The 26,116-nt window shown below is 42.2% G+C and overlaps 1 protein-coding gene across 1 annotated transcript in view; it reads left to right on the top strand.

Moving 5' to 3' along the window:
- Positions 1-26,116, top strand: part of NMUR2 (neuromedin U receptor 2) — a 488,465-nt gene that overhangs the window by 435,797 nt on the left and 26,552 nt on the right. Inside the window, exon 3 of the mRNA XM_078650744.1 lies at positions 12,665-12,790. Coding sequence (XP_078506870.1) covers positions 12,665-12,790 — 126 coding nt within the window. The remainder of the gene's footprint in view (positions 1-12,664; positions 12,791-26,116) is intronic.

Below are 26,116 nucleotides of genomic sequence, written 5' to 3'. Positions count from 1 at the left end.
TGAGTGATATGATATCAGCATTGAATGGAGCCAGGGTATTTTCTAAACTTGATCTAAACAAGGGCTACCATCAGCTGGAACTACACGAGAAATCAAGGTACATAACAACATTTGCCACTCATCTGGGTTTGTTTCGATACAAAAGGTTGAGTTTCGGTATCTCCTCTGCGGCGGAAATATTCCAAGAGGTCATCCGTCAGACCATCAGACATATACCAAATTCACTGAACTATAGTGATGATATTCTGGTGTATGGGTCAAACACACAGGAACATTACAAAGCTTTGGATCGAGTATGCCATGCTCTCCTAGAAGCTAATCTAACTCTCAATAAGGACAAGTGTGAGTTCCATCAATCCACTCTTAAGTTTTTTGGACATGTGTTCTCGGGGGCCGGGATGAAGCCCGACCCTGAGAAAGTGACAGCGCTCAATACCACCAAGAGCCCTCAAGATGTGAGTGACATCCGATCGTTTCTGGGCATGGCGAGTTATTGCTCCAGGTATATAAAGGACTACGCCACCATCAGTCACCCACTCCGTGCCCTCACCAAGCAGGGACAGCCGTTCGTGTGGAGCCCTCAGTGTGAGCGGGCGTTCCAAGAAATTAAACAGGCGGTGGAATCAGCGGACAATCTAGCCTACTTTAACCCCAAGAAAAAGACGGAGATAACGGTGGATGCCAGTCCGGTGGGGTTGGGTGCAATCCTGGCTCAGTACGATAATGACACTGATCGAGGACAGAGTGTGGCTTATGCCAGCCGTAGCCTATCAGACACAGAGAAGGCTTATTCCCAGCCCGAGAAAGAGAGTCTCGCGGTCGTATGGGCTTGCGAGCATTTTCATGTTTTCATCTACGGCAAACATTTCACCATGATTACGGACCACCAGGCGCTTGTCACGATCTTTGGAAATCCCAAGGCCAAGATGCCACCTCGCATTGAAAGGTGGGGTTTACGCCTGCAGGAATACACCTACACAATCATACATAAACCAGGAAAGGCAGAGAATCCTGCGGGCTACATGTCCCGACACCCTCAAGCATCCCAGGCCTCACCTCCTTCAATAGCTGAAGAATACATACACTTTGTGGTAGGTTTAGCCCGGCCACCGGCAGTCCCCTTGGAAGCGATACAGGAAGCCACTGCGCAAGACAACATTCTTCAGAAAGTAGTGCGCCGACTGCGCACACATCGCTGGAGACATGACAGCAAGGAGGAAAAGAGTGATCCTCAAATCCGCCAAGAAATGCAAGCCTTCCGACATGTCAGTGAAGAGTTGTCCGCTACCTCAGAGGGGCTCCTGCTGAGAGATCATCGGATTGTCATCCCGAGGCAGTTACGTCAAGGCATGATTAACCTTGCCCACGAGGGTCATCGTGGAGTTGTTGCAACAAAGAGAGCTCTCCGGGAGCGAGTATGGTTCCCACTACTTGACCAAATGGTAGAGCTCACCTTAAAGGACTGCCCCCAGTGTCAGCTGGTGAAGCATGGAGATTCCCCAGCTCCTCTTCAAATGACTAAATTACCCAGTGGGGTATGGCAGGAACTTGCCATGGACTTTTATGGACCACTCCAGTCAGGAAAATACGTATTGGCTATCATGGATGAATACTCGAGATTCCCAACAGCACAGTTTGTGTCTTCTACCAATGCCTCCAGCACGATCGCCATTCTAGACGAAGTGTTTGCCGCATGGGCTGTTCCCAAAGAACTCAAAACAGACAATGGTCCCCCCTTTAACGGACATGAGTTTAGTGAATTCGCAAAACATCTCAACTTTCGACATTGCAAGGTAACGCCTCTGTGGCCACAAGCCAATGGCACTATGGAACGGTTCATGGCCACCTTGAAGAAGACATTTCAACAAGCCACCTTGGAAAAGCGAGACTTACAAGTGGCTCTCAATGAGGTCCTAAGAGCTTATCCAACAACACCACATGCTACTACAGGAAAATGTCCTGCCACTCTCATGTTGGGGCGACCCATCAGAACGCGGATCCCGACATGGGAAGGAGCCCTACGACCGGTGTCTCCGACACGTGTTCATCGAGTACTAGCGGTGGCTGACTAAGCTGGCAAGAGCAAAATGAAATCGTATGCAGACACTCGACGGAGAGCAAAGTCTCCATCCCTTCAAACAGGAGACTGTGAGGTGGTCAAACAAGAAAAGTCGAAGAAAACGGACTGTAGATTCAAAGATGAACCTTTGACTATCACTCAGCAGAAGGGCACCATGATTACTGCAGAGTCCGAGAACAGACGGATCACACGAAATGTGTCCCATTTTCAAAAATGTACCCCAGCCATGAAAGAGGTCCTTGACAGAGACACGGACTAAAGAGATGCCGAAGGACTTAGTCAACTGGGTACAACACCAAGACCTGATCATCAGATAGAAGCTGCATCTGCAGATGTTGGGGTGAGACTCCGACCTCGAAGAAACATACACAAGCCCAAAAGACTGATTGAAGAACTATAATCAAGTCAGTTTTGTTTATTTTGTTAACAAAGGCGGAGATGTGATGATGTGAACAGTCTAGTAGTTGGGATGGGAGGAGTTACGGGGTTGGAGGAAGAGGAGGGGTCTGGACAGGAAAGAAGTTAGTTAGAGTAGGGACAGGGACGAGGTAGGGGTATCAGAATAAAGCTCCTAACAGAACATAAGTAGTAGCTGTCATTATTACACCAAAGACACTACAGCTGGCGACGAGTGTGGGATGGTGTAGTTTGCCACCCCCGTGAACCTTTGAAGAAGCGTCCTGTCCCCAGCAGAGTGAGAAGACCGGTCGCTGTCGCGACACGTGTGCCCCCCTGCTGAAGCTGCCGCCGAATGCTCAGGGCTAGAGGCATTTGCCTTGCTCCGCGATTGCCTGGTCGCGTGGAACCGTGACGTAGAAGAGCCAAAGAAAAGCGCCGGTAAGCGCCAAAGTTGAAAAAGCTAACCCCCGATGCGTGCAAGTCGGCACGCGGGAAAAAGAAGCAAAGTCGGGAGATTATCCCAATCCTACCTGGAAGCCCTGGTGGTCAACAATTGTGTGAGGCACTGAGGAAGCCTTGCGCTGTGAAAATCGGTGATCGGTGAGTGCCGAGTGGAGTTCTGTGAGTTCTGCAGAGAGTAGGAATGAATGAGACCAAATCTCGTGGAGGACGAGATTTCCGGACCGGCGGCCATCTTAGAGTTAGGCAACCCCGGAGACATCCCCTGTGAGACACATGAGCGGCCATTTTGAAGTCAGGCAGCACAAGGCTCAAGCTAAATAAACACTGGTAATTGCAAAACAAGCATTGGAGATTGCAAAACAAGCATTGACAATTGCAAAACAAGCCTTGATAATTGCAAACAATCATTGGTAATTGCAAAACAAGCATTGGAAATTACAAAACAAAGCAGTGACAATTGCACAACAATTATTGGTAATTGGAAACAAGCATTGGTAAGTGCAAAACAAGCACCAGTAAACACAAGACAAACATTAACATATGCCATACAAACATTGGTAACTGCAAAACAAGCATTGGTCATTACAAGCAAGCACGGACGACAGCGAACAGCAAGCAAACAAGCACTAGCAAGTGTAAAGAAACGTGACGTTGATATATCAGTCCAGAAATGTCAAACTCACCGACCCAGAATGGTGGCGGTGCAGCGGCGGCTGCCCCTGTCACGCCTGGAGTGTCACATCTGCGCCCCCCGGAAACACTGACACTGGTGGCTGGCGGAAGCATGGGCCCCAGATGGAAGGAGTGGCTGGAGGACTTCGAGGACTATCTGGAAGGATCAAAGGTCACGGGAGACAGAGACAAGCTAAATGCAGTACGCAATCTAGTCGGCAAAGAGGTTTGCAAATTGATCAAAGAGTTGCCGACAGAAGAAAAAGGAACCTACGACAAGGTGCGAGACGCATTAAACAGAAAGTTTGTGCACAAAAGAAACGTGGACTACGAGAGATATGTATTCCATCAAGCCCGTCAAGACAAGGAAGAAATGATGAGCACATTTATATCCAGACTACGCCGACTGTCTCAGTATTGCAACTTTGACGCGTTCTCGACGGAGGATGCCATCGACTAAGGGTCATCGAGGGCTGCCACTCAGAGACACTCCGAAGGCGGCTGCTAAGAAAAAGTCATAATCTCGACGAAATAGAGGAAATTACTAGGGTGCATGACCAAGCGGAGGAGCATGCCAAGAGTATGGAGACAGGGCGTAATGTGAGAAGAGAGCAAGCATATTGGATGCAAAACAACAGCACTCGAAGAAGATCAAATGAGAGACAGAGAAGGTCTCGACCAGCGTCCTGCCATCAACACAAAGGTCGTCAACGCTATGAATCTGGAAGGAGAGACAAGAAATCAAGTCATGCCAGAAAGTCAGAGCGCTCACGGAAATGCTATTGTTGTGGGTATGATTTCCCACATACAGATATATGTCCAGCAATGGGTCAACAATGCCGAAAATGTGGACGGAAAAGCCACTTTGAGGTGATGTGCGGAGTATATAGCAAAGAAAGAAAGAGTGAGACAACAAAGTCGTTTCACCCAGATAACAAGCGACATCATGCAAAAGCCGTACAGGACAGAGCAATATCATCGTCTGGTTCGTCACATTCCAGCAGGGAGTCTCGAAAATCCCAATGGACAAGAAGGACGCCGAGACGGTCATCGTCGAGAGAATCGAGATCGACATCTCAAGAGTCAGTATACACGGATAAATATGTCTGCATGGTGGCCGACCCGGACCAGCTAAAGAAATATCCTCCCCTAGACATCAAAGTGGGGACACATGCAACTAAGTTTGTTCTAGACCGTGGGGCATCACTGAATTACATGCCCGTGACTGAATATAACAAAATGAGGCCACCACCCCTCCTGAGTCCAGCACATGTCAGGGTGTTCACTTGGATGGCGAAAAAAACACTTCCGTGCCTGGGCAAATTAGTAAACAACACTTAAACATGAGTCTACTTCAGTGTCGGCGTACATTCAAGTCATCGAGGGCCCGGAGGCTGATTGTCTCCTTAGTCTGCCTACAGCGGAGCGCCTCCGACTGGTTGAGATCTTATACAGAGTCAGTGATAATCCAGACATTGTCCGTAAGTTCCCCAAGTTATTCACTGGGCTCGGAAAAATGAACAAATGTCTGATTCGCTTGCACATTAATGATCAAGTGCGCCCTGTGGCTCAACATCCCAGGCGAGTGCCTTTTCATCTTCAGCAAGCCGTAGATGATGACATCCAGGAACTGTTACAAGCTGACATTATTGAGAAAACAGACGGTCCCACACCATGGGTGTCACCAGTTGTCATCGTTCCAAAGAAGGGCACCCCTAAAAAGGTACGCTTATGTGTGGACATGAGGCTTCCCAATACAGCCATAGAAAGAGAGAGTCACCCAGGGCCTCACCTGAGTGATATGATATCAGCATTGAATGGAGCCAGGGTATTTTCTAAACTTGATCTAAACAAGGGCTACCATCAGCTGGAACTACACGAGAAATCAAGGTACATAACGACATTTGCCACTCATCTGGGTTTGTTTCGATACAAACGGTTGAGTTTCGGTATCTCCTCTGCGGCGGAAATATTCCAAGAGGTCATCCGTCAGTCCATCAGACAAATACCAAATTCACAGAACTATAGTGATGATATTCTGGTGTATGGGTCAAACACACAGGAACATGACAAAGCTTTGGATCGAGTATGCCATGCTCTCCTAGAAGCTAATCTAACTCTCAATAAGGACAAGTGTGAGTTCCATCAATCCACTCTTAATTTCTTCGGACATGTGTTCTCGGGGGCTGGGATGAAGCCCGACCCTGAGAAAGTGACAGCGCTCAATACCACCAAGAGCCCTCAAGATGTGAGTGACATCCGATCGGTTCTGGGCATGGCGAGTTATTGCTCCAGGTATATAAAGGACTACGTCACCATCAGTCACCCACTCCGTGCCCTCACCAAGCAGGGACAGCCATTTGTGTAGAGCCCTCAGTGTGAGCGGGTGTTCCAAGAAATTAAATAGTCGGTGGAATCAGCGGACAATCTAGCCTACTTCAACCCCAAGAGAAAGACGGAGATAACGGTGGATGCCAGTACGTTGGGGTTGGGTGCAATCATGGCTCAGTACGATAATGACACTGATCGACGACACATTGTGGCTTATGCCAGCCGTAGCCTGTCAGCCACCGAGAAGGCTTATTCCCAGCCCGAGAAAGAGAGTCTTGCGGTCGTATGGGATTGCGAGCATTTTTATTTGTTCATCTACGGCAAATATTTCACCATGATTACGGACCACCAGGCACTTGTCACCATCTTTGGAAATCCCAAGGCCAAGATGCCACCTCGCATTGAAAGGTGGGGCTTACGCCTGCAGGAGTACACCTACACAATCATACATAAACCAGGAAAGGCAGAGAATCCTGTGGACTACATGTCCCGACACCCTCAAGCATCCCAGACCTCACCTCCTTCACTAGCTGAAGAATACATACACTTTGTGGTAGGTTTAGCCCGGCCACCGGCAGTCCCCTTGGAAGCGATACTGGAAGCCACTTCGCAAGACAACATTCTTCAGAAAGTAGTGCGCCGACTGCTCACACATCGCTGGAGACATGACAGCGAGGAGGAAAAGAGTGATCCTCAAATCCGCCAAGAAATGCAAGCCTTCCGACATGTCAGTGAAGAGTTGTCCGCTACCTCAGAGGGGCTCCTGCTGAGAGATCATCAGATTGTCATCCCGAGGCAGTTACGTCAAGGCGTGATTAACCTCGCCCACGAGTGTCATCGTGGAGTTGTTGCAACAAAGAGAGCTCTCCGGGAGCGAGTATGGTTTCCACTACTTGACCAAATGGCGGAGCTCACCTTAAAGGACTGCCCCCAGTGTCAACTGATGAAGCATGGAGATTCCCCAGCTCCTCTTCAAATGACTAAATTACCCAGTGGGGTATGGCAGGAACTTGCCATGGACTTTTATGGACCACTCCAGTCAGGCAAATACGTATTGGCTATCATGGATGAATACTCGAGATTCCCAAAAGCCCAGTTTGTGTCTTCTACCAATGCCTCAAGCACGATCGACATTCTAGACGAAGTGTTTGCCGCATGGGGTGTTCCCAAAGAACTCAAAACAGACAATGGTCCCCCCTTTAATGGACATGAGTTTAGTGAATTCGCAAAACATCTCAACTTTCGACATCGCAAGGTAACGCCTCTGTGGCCACAAACCAATGGCACCATTGAACGGTTCATGGCCACCTTGAAGAAGACATTTCAACAAGCCACCTTGGAATAACGAGACTTACAAGTGGCTCTCAATGAGGTCCTAAGAGCTTATCGAACAACACCACATGCTACTACAGGAAAATGTCCTGCCACTCTCATGTTGGGGCGACCCATCAGAATGCGGATCCCGACATGGGAAGGAGCCCTACGACCGGTGTCTCCGACACATGTTCATCGAGAACTAGCGGTGGCTGACCAAGCTGGCAAGAGCAAAATGAAATCGTATGCAGACACTCGACGGAGAGCAAAGTCTCCATCCCTGCATACAGGAGACTGTGTGGTGGTCAAACAAGAACAGTCAAAGAAAACTGACTGTAGGTTCAAAGATGAACCTTTGACTATCACTCAGCAGAAGGGCACCATCATTACTGCAGAGTCGGAGAACAGACAGATCACCCGAAATGTGTCCCATTTTCAAAAATGTACCCCAGCCATGAAAGAGGTCCTTGACAGAGACACGGACCAACGAGATGCCGAAGGACTTAGTCAACTGGGTACAACACTGAGACCTGATCATCATCTGCAGATGTTGGAGTGAGTCTCCGACCTCGAAGAAACATACACAAGCCCAAAAAACTGATTTAAGAACTATAATCAAGTCAGTTTTGTTTATTTTGTTAACAAAGGGGGAAATGTGATGATGTGAACATTCTAGTAGTTGGGATGGGAGGAGTTACGGGGTTGGAGGAAGAGGAGGGGTCTGGACAGGAAAGAAGTTAGTTAGAGTAGGGACAGAGATGAGGTAGGAGTATCAGAATAAAGCTCCTAACAGAACATAAGTAGTGTCTGTTATTATTACACCAAAGACATATTCTGTACATGTCCAAAACCACCTTATTTTTTAGAAGGGACATTGTGCAGTCTTTTAGTAAGTGTGTGCAGACCAAGGTATTTCTCGAGGCAAGCTTTGTGCCAATTGGTGTCTCTAAAGAGAGCCGAAGAATAACTAAGCCTGGACAGTATTTTATCTTGATAGCACTAACAATAACCAGCTCGTTTCCAACCATACACGGCTGTTTGAGTTATTATAGCTATAGAAAGGACAATGCACTGCCACTTTCTGTTCCAATTTTTTGCTTGTCTTTATGCCAAACCATATGAATAGACGACTGTATTCGCATAACATACTTAAGGATATGTTAACATTTACATCTTTGCACGTTCCATCGCATTGCAGCATTTGATTGAGTCTATCGCATGGGTATTTTTTGGGGGGTTCATTGTTGCTACAAATTTTTGCACCTCTGCACACTTGATTTGTTGGCAGCTCAAGATAAGATCCTTTTCGTGTACATTTTTCAAGGCTTCTTACAGTTATGAATGATTACGATGAGCTACTGGTAATCTCCAATGGGGAATTCATGGATTAATGGATACAGTAGCATTCGTAGACACTCTCTCCGTTTTTTCCTCTCTTTTTCTTTATATTGGAGGAAATATTTGAATTTCAATGGAGACAGAAGGGTGGGTTTATTTTGCACTTTTATAGGTCTTGCTGCTAATGAATAAGATTATGAAATAAATTTCAAGTTTTATTTTTTGTTCCCATAAATGAAAATGGAGCAACTGGTAACTTAGAGGGGATTAATTGATTATAGGATATGCGAAGGATTTCGATCACTGCACATGCTTTACTTTTAGGCTTACTGCTGCTCCAAAAGATAGGATGAGCTGTTATCAATTTCGAAGTGGTCCTTAGCAAAGATTCGCATATACACCTTTGCACTTTTTTAATTTTGATAACTAAGACGGGTATTAGAAGTACCTTGAAATCTTAATACTGCTTTTGAAACTGTTTCAGTATACAGTTTTGATATCTGTACTCATTCTGTTTATTTTTCTCAGTAGTATGCATTTTGTCACTCATAGATCTCTATGTCTGCTCAATTAAAAAAAAGAACTCTGGGTGAAAAAGAAGGCCAACAGATGTCCGTATTTTAGATATATGTTGACTGTATATACGTCAACGAACAAAGCGCACAGCCAGCTGGTTTCAGATACATATCATGATAGTGTATTCCAAATGTACTGTGTCCGCTGAGCAGTTTCTGAGGCGGGTTCACCTATCAACAGTGCTTCTGAGTGCAATGCCTCCCTCTTTAATAGCAAGTACATTATATAAACAGATGTGGTTCAAATAAACTATCAAACATATTTCTTCTATTCAGGTAATGCATGAACAGAAAAGCAATGTTATAAAAGTGAAAAGATCATGCTTTTTAAATGTATGGGTATTTGTTAAAAAATTTCTATTCACAGAACAATATAATCCTCTGAGGCCATCAATATTTTAGTTCACCGAAATTTAGCTACATCTATCTAATATAATACTGAAGAGGATTCACAAGGCGAATAGGTTAATGTGGCACATTTAATGGAGGGACTGTTGGGTAGGAGTCATTCTAATATTAAACAATGCTGCTAGATATGACCATAAACTAAATAAAGCAGTAGGTCACTTGAATAATATTGCACAAAATAGTCGTATTTAGTTGGACTGAAGGCCACAGTCAATTGCAGCAAAACTATTTGAGATACAATTTAGTTTTGTATAAATGTACTTTTGAGCTTTTATGTGATTGAAATATTATTTAGGCTGCCCTATTTTAGGCTTAAACCTATAGTAAATGATAAACACACACCCAAAGTGAACAGTCCTCATCAGCATACGCATATAAATATCTGCACTACCACAAACTAAAATGGCATTCGAAGAAAGGAAAGTGAGAGTGAATGAGTATTTCCTATTTCTTCCTCAAGGGGCTAACTCAATGTAATCTTGCTATACAAGTTAGCAGCAATAGAGGCTGGGCTATGGTTTAGTTTTGTTTTTTAAAGAAGTCAGCAACATATTGTTAGTTCTTCCCTTTGTTTCCCCCTGCGTTGTGTGCTTGAATTAAAGGTGCAGTGTTCAGAAGCAGGTTTTAGGTCTGATCTAGGAATTGCATAAACTCATTTTGCAGAGAATCTAGGAATATTAAAACTATATTCCATATTTTGGCAGTGTTTAATGCTTTCACTGATTGCTAAAATGGCTGGCTCACAAGAATCTTGACCAACATGTAGTATAACATTTACCCACTGACACAGAATGGGTAAAAACCTTTGATCGGCCCCTTTTCTAACAAGGAAGTATTGATAGAAGGTCAACTACCAAACACCCCAGGCTTTAAACATTCAATGCAAAATGTGGTGACAGATATCTATGAAAAGAGTGCTGCCACTATGCACCTGGGTTAGTTGGGAAAGTGTGCTACAGGGCTTTCAACATACCAACAACATTCATAGCTGCAAGATGTCTCATTGTTTTGTTTGGCACCTTCAGGTAAACCTGGATTTTTACCCAAATGCACTTCACTGCTGATGTTGTTCAGCCCATAGTTGCAACTTTAACAGCAACATTTCAAGTTCCAGAATACAAAGCGATGTCTGTATAAAATAGACATTTGCCATTGGGACACTCCGTAGCTATTAATTGCCACACAACAGCGCCACTTTTGTCATGTAGTAAGGCAACGATTGCTGAAAAGCAGTGTTGAGCATGCTCGAAGCATCAGGTTTCAGGTGCCTTAGAATGCAGGACTTTCAATGAATCTGCTGTTATTCAAAGTTTAAAAGGTTTCACAAGGTACTGTGCTCTTGCCAGGGTTGACTACCCCCAAAATGTCATAATTTTCAGGAGTTGGTAAATGACCCCCAACCTTGTACAGGAATTTGTTTATTAACACATTTGAATATAGCACTCATACTATTGTAATCCATTGTGTTCTGTAAACCAGAAGGAGTCCTGACTGAGTGTGAGAGGTAAAGAAATGTGAGAGAAAGTAATTAAATGTGAATTTAAGTGAGAAGGCACTAAACAGAATTGATATGCTTAAAAGACAGTCTAACATAAGTCCATTGACCACACTGCCAATAGGAAAACACTAGGAATTGGCGGAGTTTGCCGAGTTCCGCATAGTGGAATTCGAGAAATGACAAAAAAACTCTGCCAAGCAATGTGGAGTGGTAGTGCATCAGGGTGCGCCATCCATGGTGTTTTTTGGCGGCGGGTGTTTGTCTCACACTGCAAAATCAGCGCAAACTGCACCATGCGCAGCTCAAGAGGGCGCTGTTTCTTTCTACCGCTCGAGTGGATGTTCTACTCAAGCGACAGTTTCCTCAACATGAACGGATGGTTTCTCAATGTGAGAGGTTGTACCCATACATGACTGCTATGTTGACAAATCTCGCTGTTACGTGGACTAGTGATGGATTTTCCATGCTCGTGCTTGCCAACTTAACTCCATGAACAGAGTGGAGTTCACCGCCTCGGCCAAGAAGACACTACATACCTGCATTACTTTAATTAACTAAATATGTGATTTGTATCAAACACTGGAAAAATAACATTTTCCTCTATTTTGGGTGCTATGAAGATGAGTAACCATTGATAAGCACAGGTTTTGAAAACACTACTGAAATCCACACAAAATAAACATTGAATACAAGACAGCAAATAATACTAGGCCTCTCATAGGCTTATATTTAGAATTATAAAGATTATTAGTGGTGAGATCAGTAGCATCCCAATAGTTCTATGTTTTAAGAGCCAGAGTTGTTATATGTGATACTAAGGTACACAGGAAAGTTGTTGATACAGCCACATGAGACTGAACTTGCTTAATGTACTCCAAAATCTTTCTCAAGTTTAAGGTTGGAAACAAGAGATAATGCAGTTTCATGAAATTTCAATAGTAAATGGAATCCTATTTTGTTTTAAATATAAAGAATGAAATGAAAATAGAATATCAATATCCATAGTAACATAGTGTTTCCTGTTGGTAGGTGCTATTTTGATACTTTTCTTTGGCCTTACAGAGTTTTAATGGGTCAAAGTTGCTTATTAGGGATGTTTTGTCTAATAAAACCGAAGAGGGAAGTATGCATTAAAGGGAGATAATAAAGGAATCAGAGTGAGAGGCAGCATTTTCAGATTTTGTTATTATACTTTTCTTCTGTTTATTCACTTCTTTCATTCACTTCTTTCAAATATTCTTCTTTTTTACACTCTTTAAATCCTACCGTCTACATTTGCCATTCTTTCCCTTAGTGCACATTTTCTTTACTCTCACTTTTTTTAATATGAATTCACTTTATTGTATCATCTTCCTATCTCTATATCTGGTCTCTATTCTCACTCTCCTTACATTCATCTCTAGAATGTTTCCAATTTCTTCTCTCCCTCTCGTCAATCTTTGTTGTCCTCCCTCTCACAATTTCCTTTCTTTTATTTAACTCTCTGATCTCCTTTCATTAACTTGTTGCTCTCATTTCCACCACTCTCTTTTTTTTCTCAGTCTCTCTGTGCTCCTTTTCACTCTTGACTTTCATTCTCATCTGCAGTTGTTCTAGTGCTGGTCTTTGCCATCTGCTGGGCTCCCTTCCACGTGGATCGACTTTTCTTCAGCTTCGTTGTTGATTGGACAGAATCACTTGCCAATGTGTTCAACCTCATCCATGTAATCTCAGGTAAGGAAAATGAAGAGCAGGTATGATAACAAGGTGTTAAAGATCCTGGAAGGTAGAGTTGTAGAAAATTAAAAAACCTTTGAGTTATCAAACTCACGGACTACAGAGCTAGAGTTGTAGGATGTTCTTGTATAGTGGAAGGCTGCTGTGTGTGTAATGTTATATACGAGGCACTATAATAGTCAGAATTTACAGTGCAATGAGAGCAAGCAGGAGTTCATGCATCTAGGGTGAACGGTGATGGGCTTCCAGAAAACCAAATTGTCGAGCCATTTGGCTTATGGCATAATACTGGATCTGTATTAGCACTGTTTGCTGACCCACATTCTTGAATGAACCCAGATCTACCTCCAGTCCCTACTGTCCATGCTATTCTACTCAAAGTTGAATCAATATTTTTTTACGCTATCATCATGGTGAGTGTTTACCAGCATAGGTGTGCATGCATGCATGCATTCTAGTAATATAGCTGATATATTATGTCCTGGTCAAAATATCTCCTTCTGTTGCACATTCACAGCCAAATTAAAAAAAGCTCTGCCACAGTTGCTTAAATTCAGCTTTCAGATTAACCAGGGCAAATAGACTAAAACAAATTAACATTTAGGAAAAGGGAGGAAGGTCAAAGTCCCTCAACTCAGGGTGGAACGTTGGTACAAAACTCATATCTCAGAATTACATGAGATGTGCAACTGCCTTTTAAAGAGAGATATTGCTAGTGAACATAGAAATACCCATCAGTAGAAATATCATCAATTCGACCGTTCAAAGGAGGACATTCACTCAAAATCGACAAACCATAAAGGCACAAAAAGCAAGAGTCGATAAACCCCCCACCTCATTAATATTAAGGGACCTAGATTCAGCTTGGCCCACCTTGTGACCGGTTGCAAATGCTAGGATATCGGTCTGCTGGGAAGAGCAGAGGGACAGGAGCTTCAGCCTCTGTCCCTCAATGGAAGTAGTCACATTAATCAGAGATGTCTGCTGGACATTCAAGGTGACCTTTACAGCGTAACCTTCTCCGACATTTGAATGGAATGGCAGGAGACAACAGAGAGCAAAACCCTTTGCTCCAAGAAAGCCATCTGATCCTAGCATGCTTGCTTTACTGCTGATCCAGCATAAAGAGTATAAATTGTTCAATTTTAACTACCACTTACCTACATATTCATCTATTCCTCTAACTGCATTGGGCGCCCTACAGTTAGATGGGTTTCAACATTACTCTCATCACATAGGGGAATTGTCCTCTGATACATCTTTTTCCGTCGATAGGAGGGGTGGAAATTAGGGTGTCCAAAACATCAACATTAGCCACTTAATAAGGACCCTTAATTGGTGACTAACTCACAATACAGAAATTAGATTCAAATGCACTACTCTCTGGACCATACTATATAAATAAAGTATTGCAATGGAATGACCCTCATCTCCTAAAGAAATTAAGTCTAACCAAAATGATACAAACCAGAAGCTCTGGTAAAACAACAGAAAATAAAAGAAACAAAACTTGAAGTTCTGAAAACATTCAAGGATTTTCCGTACAATGCATTTAGAGTAAGAGAGTACAGGTTCAACAAAAGAACGTTGGAACACAATAATAGACTCAGGCGACATTAATAGTTAGTAATTGCATTAATGTTTCAAAGCCCATTCAGACATGCAGTTTCTTAGGCATCTCAGTCAAGAATGTTATGGCATTTAATGCTAGGTTCTGCAGTTAGGTAGAGTTCAATATTGAAGAGGATGGTTCAAATTATATATCAATTACAAGGTTACAGATTACTACCACCATCAAAGGCAGAAAGATAGTTCAGTTCTCTATTCTCTAACTCTAACTGTGTCACTCTACTGGTCAGTTCATTGTATGATTAATTTACATATATAGTCACCGAATACAATTTAGTTACTCCTGAATACTTTCCCAGGTTCCTAGTGAGAATGAATTTGTTTTCCGGGCCTTGCCGGTTTGGTAACGGTAAGAAAAATATAATGTATCCATCTATGGAACTAGGTAAAGGTTGATTTTACAAGCCATGTCACAGTGAACGTCGAAAGAATGTCTTTTGTAATTAAAAAGAAACATTCTCAAAACAAATAGTGCAACCTTTGCAGAAATGCCAATGAACAATTAAGCTTGCTCAGGGAAAATTGCAGTTCAACAAATAACACATTTAATGCTTAAAAAGCATACTTCAGCTCTAACTTAATGAAACTTAATTGGAATCAAATATAATGCATCAAATCATCATTTCATAATAAAGAATAAAAATAAAGTTTTCGCCAATGTATTATTTCACAAAATAGATTAGTGTTAGCTATGGTCACTGCCACAAATTTATCAGCATCAATACATGTAAAATATTCTTAAAAACCATTTTACCAAATTTGTTTCTACATTTTAAAATTATTGGGGTCTCTACTATCATCTCTGTAAGTTTCAATTTCCTAGCTAATTTTATTGCAACAAATGCACCACTATCTAATTATAATGCATTTGAAATTAAAGGCAATAGAACTTTTAGGCCTCATCATTAAATCCATCAGTTTATATCAATACGTGAATAATAAAACATAATTTCACGAGTAATATTGTATGAACATTTATTGTAAGCATTACACATATTTGGGAATTTATTTTCTCCTTTTCCAACTCTTTCAAGCACACTTCTACAGTGCTGTTACTTAACTTTTCTCTTTGGTTATATCACTACATCTATTCTTTGCAATGTGAACAATCAGGTTTGTGTGTCTAAATCAGTAAAGTGTCAAGTAATGTGATTTTGAAATACTTGCTCTATCAAGCCCCTCTCTGATGGCAAATCAAGCCATCACAATATTTATTCATCAGATCTCATCACAGATTATGGGTCTGTTGTCTTTAAACTCTTCTACTTTCTTCTAGGATTTTCATTTCATCATAGGGGCTGATTATGATGCTGGTCGGAAACTCTTCCGACCAACTCGGTCTACGAATCATTTCCGACAGACTCTGTTTTGGGGAGTTCGACCAACCGATTACGATGCTTCAGAACATTGTTCAGCCGGACTTGCATTGACTTCAATGGGAGCCTATGTTCCGAATGTGAACACAGGCTCCCATTGAAAAAATGGGAGCCTGTGTAAAACCTTGAAACAGGTGGCGGGCACCTCATGGTGCCTGCCACACTGTGCATGGTCTGCTGGCTCAGTGGACTAATGTCTCCACTGCGGGGGCCTGTGTCCGACCTCATGGCAAAGGTTCAAATCCCGGTGGGTCCACTCAGCCTTTCATCCATCTGAGGTCGATAAAAGGAGTACCATTGAGTTGGGTAGCAAGAAATATCTGTTATTCGTGCGCTTTACAAATACCCATGTTATGTTGGAAAAAGGGGTCCCTTGGGTACCCCCATGAGCCACAACCAGAGGCCTACGGGTGAAGGGGGGCCTGCTACAGGCCCCTAAAATCAGAATCCGAAAGCCATTTTGTGTCAGGCAGATCGATTCAGAACAGCTATCAATCTATCAATACAATTGTAAAGCGCGATACTCACCCGTGAGGGTCTCAAGGCGCTGGGGGGAAGGGGCTGCTGCTACTACTCAAACAGCCAGGTCTTGAATAGCCTCCTGAAGGTAACTAGGTCTTCTGTCTGCCGTAGGCTATCAGAATCGCCCATCGTAATCGCTCGGTCAGAAACCGTGTCCATGGGGAAGTCCGAATACCGATAAGAACTGATTTGGACAGCCCAAACGGTTTCTTTGCATCGTAATCAGTACGTCGGGAATGTATCCGATTCGGTCAGAAACATAGGTTCAGAATCGGATTTGGAAAATCTGAATCCAGTTCGGAACCTTCCCGACCGACATCGTAATCGGTACCATAGTATTCACCTTGCTTGTCTTCTAGCTCAAGATCACTTCTCGTTCATTTTACTCCTTGGTTTTCTTTTCAGTATTTGCAAAATTTGATGAATAATAGCATCAGCATTATGCAAAAAGAGATCACTCAAGATGGAAATTACCAACCTGTGGCTAACAGTTGACAGTCCCTTACCTATTGTTCCCAATGCACCATCTGCTTTTAAATTTCTTAAATTCTGATTTAAGTCAGTAATATGTTTGACGTAACCTTCGAAGTCTGTGATCTAGTATGTAAGTGCAACAGTGTTGGACCTTTAATAATCAACAGACTCTTCCCTGCTTCATGAGAAGGATATCAAGGATATCAAGGGCAAGCTGATTTTGAATCACTGTTGATCTTACTGAAATAATTTCTACATCTATAACAGAAAAACTCCAGTTGTACTGGTGGCTAATTTATCCACTATAGTAGAAAGTTGTCTAATTGTATGTGAGTGTAATGCTACTCATACTGAAGCTATTAAAACTTCAGAAATATCACCTACTATTTCACTTGTACTAGCACCTCTCCTCATTATACCATTCTCAAATTTGTTTTCTCTTTCAAAATCTTTAACATGATACATTTTTTGGGCAAACTATTCCAATATTACAGCTTCTGTACCATTCTCTTAGTAACTCATAAAAGGCATTCTTTCCACAAATATAATACACTCCAGGAAAGATGGGATTAACACCCTCTAAGCATCTTCCCCTGTTCTCAATCATCTCAAAAGTATGTTCACATTTACTAGAACCTACACAATGTGTGTTAATAATTGATATTTTTCTATATATACATAGTTTACCTTTATGTTGTCAATCCAACACGAATTAAACTATTCCTTCCAGTATCTTGTTTTCTACTTGCAGTAGCTTAGAAGGAATTAGTTTAGGCAATGCATCAGTATTTAAGGTTATATAATTCTGTCTACTTTCTAATAGGTTTATAACATTCTTCTCAGCTCTTACTAATTACCATGTTAGGATATTTCTAATTGCATAAGCCTTGTCCAAAGTTTGAGTCGGTCTGTTTATATAGCCCATATTTTCAATGCTAGAAACCTCAAAATGTGCATTTGACACCAGAAGTCCAGAAAAGATCTGATCTTCAATGTAATATTAATACTGTAATTGACGCATAAAATAAGCTGGTTAATACACCGCATGAAATTCCACACGACAGAGGCAAGATATGATAGGTTAAACTCTCAGCCACTGATAAAGGTATTTGTATACATATGTAGCAATTATCAACATTCAGGGTATTTATGTATTTACTTTATAATCTATGAACTACATGTGTTGACAAACCAGTTATTGTGACATCATTATGTAAAGCTTTAACATTCACAAATATAGAATCACTGTTATTAATCTTTGCCGTTTCAGAAGAGATTGACAGTTTTGATTCTTTAGCAGGAACAAAATCTGGTAAATTTAAAATGATAAGTAAAACAAATATTATCAAAGAAATATTAGAAAAGATTTCAGTATATACATATTTGCATCTAGGAGAAATTCCACTGTTGAACCACATGACCTCTCAAAACTCAGACCGATGAACTAGAAAATTCAAAATATAGCAGCAGTAGTTTGAGGAATTTGGCAAAGTTCAACACAAAAGTGTTAAGGCACAGATCAGCAGCTTCTTTTAATGTGGAAAGATTGTCATATCAGGTTCATTGATTAGAACATTCATGAAAAATTGTGTCACACTTTTAATTGGTGCACCAAGCTTCAAATTCAGATCTATAACTAAGTTTGTTTCAAGGAGGTTCAGGAGAATTTGTGTTGTTAATACAATGCCTAATAAACTCCTCTTCCCATTCAACTGCTGCCAGATAAATCCATTCAGGAGATAAGTATTTTTGATTTGGTACTCTTTTCGATCTCCTCACAGTGGTTTTCGCATCATCAGTATCACTTGGTTCAAACTGTTCAGAATTTTCAGGAACAGTTGGCAATACTCGTCCTGTTGTCAGGCAACTTCTCAGAATCTCAGCTCTTCTGGGCTAATAGTCTCTGAGTACTGCTTGCTTTTCTTGCTGCACTAGGTCCATCCCTAGGGTCTGTATTAGATCTGGGTAGAATTCGAAGAGTTTTGCTATGCAGAACTCCACAAAGTGACAAAACAACTCCACTGCGCTATGCGGAGCTCTGCAAGCAGCAGATTGGCGTTTGGCTACTCAGCTCGTACTGATTTTTTGCGCTGGGTGCTTGTCCCGCACAGGAAAATTAGCACAAACAGCACCAGGTGGATGCTCTAGCACTGCATTTTCCTTGCTCACCAACTTAACATTGGCGAGGACAAGCGTGGAAAAAACTCTGCTGAAGTTTGTGAAGCAGAGTTTTTCCGAACTCTGCGTGCTCAGCAGACTGCAGATAACTCCACAAACTCGGAGCAGAGTTCACCTCCCAGGCCTAGTCTGTATCTCTTGCTGTCAGCTTTGTTTGTTTAGACCCTGTGATACCTACAGTTGACTCTCTTGGTCTCCCATCAGGCCAAACGGGTGCAGCCCCAGCAGCCTGCTGGTCTCCACCAGGTTGAATAACCTGACCCCTCTGTCTCACGATGACTATCAGTACATCAGGAGCAGGTGCTGTTGTATCATCAAAGGGACATGAGACTCTGCGAGGGTGGCTTGCATGTACCCACTTCAGGAGACCTCCTCACTTCTCAGCGGTGTTGGTGACTTAGATCAACTCAAAAGGCCCACTCCAGCATGGTACAAACATGTTTTGCACACATATTTCTTCACCATTACCCAGTCACCAGGACTGAGGGCATAGCACTGCTCCTGTTGAACCACAAAAACAGCTTTGCCAACTTGCTGGGATACAGATTGTGCCGCGTCAGCCAGTCCCTTGCAGTAGTCCAAAATCAGATTGTTTGTTATGTTTACTAATGCTTTAGCAGGAACATCTGACAGTTTCATCACTCAGCCCATTATTACATTGTGGACCAACAAACCTGTCCTCCTGTCTGGTATACTTCTCAAACTCATTAACACAGTCAATGCATCAGGCCACTTTAAAGACATTGAAGCACACACTTTCACCAATCTGGATTTCAGTCTGCCATTAACATGTTCCACCAAGCCAGAAGCTTCTTTGCGGTAATAGCAATGAAGTTCTGCTCAAATGGTTGTTCTGCCCATAACATTTTCAGGACCTCATTATTAAAATGACCTCCTGGATCTGACTCAAGAAGGGTTGGAAATTCAAAATTCGGAATCAATTCAGCTGCATTTCTATGTGTTGGTTAGGCGTCAACACATTTTGAAAAAATGCATACAATGACCAAAACATACTTCAAACCATAGCAAAAAGGCACTTCAATGAAGTCCATTTGTATTTGGTTGAAGGGACCTGCCGATTTGCCAATGTGACACATGACAACATGTGTTTTTCTTCCGTGGTTTCGTTGTTGGCTCACTATGCACCTGTAACATAACGTCTCCTCAGTCACTCGGAATCTAAGATTAAACCACACCTGCTGTAAAAGGTGTATCATTGTTTCTCTTCCCACATGTGCAGGTCCATTATAATGTCTCACCATATATGGTGATAGACTGTCAGGCAAAACAGGTCTGACATCAGTGTGAACCCACACTTCATCCTCTTTTTTGTTACATCCTTCTCGCACCCAACCTTGCTGTTCAGCGTAAGGAGCATAAATATTTCAAGTTTAACTACCATTTCACTACATATTAATATGTCCCTCTAACTGTACTGGGCCCCCTACAGGTAGATGGGTTTAAGTATTATCCTTGACAAAGAGGCGAATGGTCCTCTGATGGAACTTTCATTGCCAATAGGAGGGGTGGGAATTAGGGTGTCCAAAACATTAACTTTAGCACTTCAATGAGGACCATTAATTGGTGACTAACTCACAAATTTGAATTTAGAGTCAAATACACAACTCTCAGGACCATACTATACATATTGCAATGGGAAAAAACAATCTCCTAAAGAAAGATTTACGTCTAACCAAAATGATACAAACTAGAAGCTCTGTTAATACAACACAAAATAAAAGAAACAAAACTTGGTATTCTGAGAAGATTTGCTGGTTTTACCTACAATGCATTTAGATTAAAAGAGTACTTCAGTACAGGTTCAAAGAAAGAACATCGGCACACAATAGTAGGCTCAGGCAATTTAGATAGTTAGTCATGGCATTAATGTTTCAAAACCCATACAGATAAGCATTTTCTTAAGCATCTTGGTCAAGAATGTTAAGGCATGTAGAGCTAGGTTACACATTTAGGCAGAGATCCTTATTGAAGTGGATGGTTCAAATCAAACTCAATTACAAGGTTACAGATTCCTACTACCATCAAAGGCACAAGGATATTTCAGTTATCTAACTGCATTAAAGATTTAGAGTAAAACGAATAAAGGAAAATCGTTTAAAATTTAAAATCCTCTAAGTGTGAGCTTATGAGCATGGGCAAAAGCAAATAAAGTAGTATCAAGTAATTTGGCAAAGAAGGTTTCCAAGTCAACTGCGTAAAGGATGCGCTTCTGCAAAAAGGCAATCCAAGATGGGAACAATATAATAGTGTCACGTTGCACCAGAGAGAAGGAAAATACTGGTGTTGCCCCACCTGTGAGGCTTCTTCTTCTAAAGCTCTCATGACACCTTAATTAAATGTGGTGTCACTCCACTAGCCAATTCATCGTCTGATTAGTTTACGTATGTATTCCCCAAATACAATTTAGTCACTGTTGCATTCTTTCCCAGGTTCCTCATGAAAATTAATTTGTTTTCAGAGCCTAACAGGCTTGGCAATGGTAAGAAATATGCAATGTATTAATCTATGGAACAAGGTTAAAGTTGATTTTCCTACCGAATCATTTCACAGTAAACTTCAAAAGAATGTCCATTGTATTTAAAAAGAAATCTGCACGGAACAAATAATGCAACCTTTACAGAAAAGCCTTTGAACTTTTAAGCTTGCCAAGGAGAAATTACAGCTCAAGAAAGAACATGTTTATAGCTTAAAATGCATTCATCAGCTCTAAATGAATGAAACGTAATTGGAATAGAATACTAGGCATCAAATCATCATTCCATAATAAAAGAATAATAATAATGGTTTCTCCAATGTTACATGAAATACATTAGTGTTAGCTATGGTCTACTGCCATACATTTATTAACATCCATAGATGTGAATTATTCTTAAAAAACATTTTTCCAAAATCGTTTCTACGTGTTTATTGTTTAGGTCTCTACTATCATATCTGTAATTTTCAACTTCTTAGCTCATTGTATCGCAAGATTGCACCACTATCTAATTATAATGCATTTGCAATGAAAGGCAATAAACCTCATCAATAAACCATACGTTTTCATCAATACTTAAATAATAAAACATCATTTCATGAGTAATCTTGTTATGAAAATCTATTAATAAGCTTTATAACTATTTATCAATGTATGTTCTCCTTTTTAAACTCTTTCGAGCACGCTTTGACAGTGCTGTTACTCCACTTGTCTCTTTGGTTGTATCACTATGTCTATTTTGTGCAATGTGCACATTCAGGTTTTTGTGTCTAAATCAGTAATGTCTCATATAATGTGATTTTGAAATATTTGCGCTATCATTGCGTTTGTATCTGTTTTACAAGGTAAAAGTGACCACTATGAACGGCATATGCCTATAAGTAACAGCCTTAAGTGTGCTCTCAATTAGTAAATATAATGTGTTTGCTTCTATGTTTTTAGCCGTTAATAGCTGTGTGCCCATTAGGCCTTAGGCTTGTTTTGACTCAGACCTGCTCAGCACCAGGATACCCTCCCAGGTGATATTACACTCTACAGATCTGCCATATCTCAATCAACATACACTAAATAAATTCCCTTTAAAACAAATATAGGCAGTATACCTGACTTACTCAGTGACAGCATAACGTGCAAACTGTATATGTGGTAACCACGGTAACTTGAAGTTTATTTAAAATGTGATATACAATACCTGAAGAAGGACTTGGATTTGTTTATGGGGATTATGTGTGTTCGAAAGTGTCTGCAAACATACCAGGAAGCAGAAGGTGTTATGAACCATGCTTGAGCATTTCCACATAGACTCAAGATGAAACTAACCATTTTCGGTACAGGGCACGTCCCCTGTAGGCTGCTGCCCTGAAAGCCCGTTTTAAAGTCTAGGTTTCAGCTGCTGTCACTTTACACAAGGGTTCTGTTGCACCTGACATTGGTGCAAGTTACTTAAGTTGCAAAGCACAGTCCTAGCAGCATCCTCATCTTGGCGGGGCGAGGCACAGATGATTCTTGCCATGGCAATTGGCAGGGCTGGTTTGTTTTAAAATGGGCTTGCTTGAAGAGGAAGGACTGCCCTCTCTGCACGGGAAGCATGGAGGGAGAGCCCCATGATATAAGTACTGTTGATGCTTCTCTGAATTGCCACACATGCACATAGGGAATTCTCTCTGTGTTGTGTGATGGATTGGGCAGCCTCATGGGATGCTCTGTTCTGGGAGAGCATGCAGGCCAGGGGTGGGGAGAATTTTTCATTCAGCCAGCAGAATTGGAGGAATCTATTAACTCCATGTAACGTGGAAATACTAATTAGCACTTTAATTGGTTTTTAAACAGGGCTGGCTGTGGAAGCAGTCCCTCTATGTTTAAAAAACACTGCAGATTAAACTTTGATCAGCGGTGATTTAAACATCGAAGGACTGCTCCCTCTTCCAACCCTGTTGAAACCACTTGATGTAGCACATACCCATAGTTGCCCATACATAAGTATATAAGAGGACTGAGGGGTATTCATTGAACTGCAGTGGATACCCCTCCATGCCCTTACATACTTATGTAAGCATGGTGAGTGGTATGCAAGGAGTGGATTCCTCTAGGTGCCCTTATATACTGATGTAATGAGCACCAAGGGTAATGCATTGCACATTACAGTGCCCACTCTGCCCCTTCACGTAATTCTGCAGAATCTCTCAGAATTTTAATGTAATTCCGCAGAAGGAAGCTCTGCCAATTCCACTCACCCCTAGTGAAGGCATCCATGGAGGAAATAGAGGTGGTGGAGCACTACACTGCAAGATTTCTTGGGGCTCCCATGGAAAAAGAGCAGATCTGGCCCAAGGATAGAATGACAAAATCCTTCCAGGAGAAGAAGAGCAAAAGAGAACAGACACAAGGATGGGTGGGCTACAGCTTTAACTAAGAGAAGAAGGGCCACTGCGGTACAGGTGACAGAAGGGGTGACCCAGAGTCCACGAGGGGCAAAGTGCATTCAGAAGAACAGGAGTGGACTGGCTAGAATGTGGGTCATGGCAGATAGAACTGTGCAAGCAGAGCAGGTATCTAAGACAGAGTGAATCTCTCTGGGTTAGAGTTGCTGCAATTGATAAAGTAGGACAGGTTGAAGGTGAGGGACAGAAGTGGAAAGGTGGATACAATGTGGACAAGGCTGTTGCCAAGAAGAGTGTGGTGGGGGCAAGAAAATCAGTGGCCATAAAATAGGCGGCTTTGTCGGGATATCGGCGGTGCTGTGTGTGAGACAACGATGGCACACTTGTTGGAGGGGAAGATGGCGGCCGGCTGAAGACGCTGGTCGTGAGCTCCGTTAAAGCCTCCAGGTGAGACGCTGCATATATGTTTCCCATTCACCAAATCTTTAACACAAGAAAAACACAATTGAATCAAGTGCGTCTCTGAGCTCTATATGGGCTCGTAGACCTCCAGAACAGAACAGACGGAAGATAAAATAAACAATAGTCTGTGCAGAGCTATTTACGTCATCCGCCACCCATTACCCGCTTCCTAGGTACCTGCATTTCGAGGAGCGTTTCGAGGAGTGCAGCTGAAGGCGGAGAGACGCGTGCGTGCGTGTGAGAGCTCGTAGCTCTCTCGAAGGGTTTCCAGGGTCGGGTGCGAGCGATACTACATGACAGGCTGGACTGCAACTTTGGAGCGGCAGAACCCGGTCCCGGTTCAGGCAGCCCCGGCAGCCCCGGCAGCCGATCCCTCAAGCGGTCTGTGGGAGAGGGCTCAGGAAGCGGCCAGGGAGGGTAGGAGGAAACTCCTAAAGATCTATTTCTTCTTCCGGGGCAAGAGCGGAGGAGGCAGCGGCAGCGAACTCAATCACACTGCTCAGGAGACAGGAGCCGGAACAGAGCATAGAGTGGGAGCAATACGAGGGGGCAAACAAGTACCTTCTTGTGTGGGGCACAGGAAGAGTTGGACGAGTTGGACACCTATCATTTCTGAAATTCTCAGCCAAAGGTCTGTGTCTGATGAGAAGTGTGATAAAAGATATTGTGATAGTGACAGCAAAACAAAGGTAAAAAGGTTAACAAAACCCTGCTGGATGAATGAAAAGAAAAATGGAAGTTCCTGTTCTACTGAAGTAGTAGAAAAAGAAGGGTGCAGTTACACCGACACATGGTGTAACACGGAATTCGAAAAAGCTGAAGTAGCTGAGCTAGAAGATCAAGAAAAAACAGACCTACTAGTAAAAAGCACTGAAAATATCCACAATAATTACACGGTTCTAACACTGGGAGAAAGTAAAAGTAAAAGTAATAAAAACAAAAAAGAAAAAGACCCCTCCAACTTCAATTACTTCACAAGATCTAAATCAAGGAAGGAACAAGGAGTTGGATCTTTTCTCCCTGTGCGAGAGGGACCAGAAGAGGGGGTAAGAAAATCAGCATATTGCCTCAGGAATCAAAGCTTAAGCAAACAGAGTCTACTACAGCCGATAAAGAAAAAGTGCATGACCCCTAGAAGCACAAAAAAATCTGTGAAAAATCCCCCACGTTTAGAGGAACTGACAGAGAGCATAAAAAGCAGAGGAACAAGGAAATCCAAAGATAAGAAAATAAAGATTACTCCTTCATTAAGGTCATACTTTAAAATACAACAAGTGGTACAAGTAAGAGGGGGAAAACACGGTGGGATAAGTAACACGACTGACTTAGCAAACACAAGACATATAAAAGGTACATCGGACACTTTGGATTCACCTCCTGTACAACTTTTGGATATAACGGCAAGAAATCAGAGCACTAGTCACATCTATGAAAAGGAAGTAGAAGAAACTGCGGATTTGGAGATACTAACAAGAGGAAAAATGCAGTCGGCGTCTTTTCCAGACCCATTTATAAGTGAGACTTCTCTAGTGACACAACCTTTATTACTAACACTGTCATCTCAGTCAGGTCCCTCAACCCAAGTAAGCACAAGCACCACACCACAAAGTGAACTCATAAACGATCAAGAGTCTCAAGAGACCCCCGAAGATGAGCCTGAGCCTGAGCAAGAATATACAGACAAAGGTGAGACAGGAAATTTTCTAGAGCTATGCTTGGACAAAATGATGGAAAAAATAATGGGGGAAATGAGAGAAAAATTTGCAATCTCTGAAACAAACCAGAACAAAATACAAGAAGCAGTAGA

This window comes from Lissotriton helveticus, chromosome 7 (genome assembly GCF_964261635.1).
Source record: "Lissotriton helveticus chromosome 7, aLisHel1.1, whole genome shotgun sequence".
NCBI lineage: Eukaryota > Metazoa > Chordata > Amphibia > Caudata > Salamandridae > Lissotriton > Lissotriton helveticus.
Note: the sequence above shows the minus strand (reverse complement) of the source record. Positions and strands in the feature narration are given on the sequence as shown.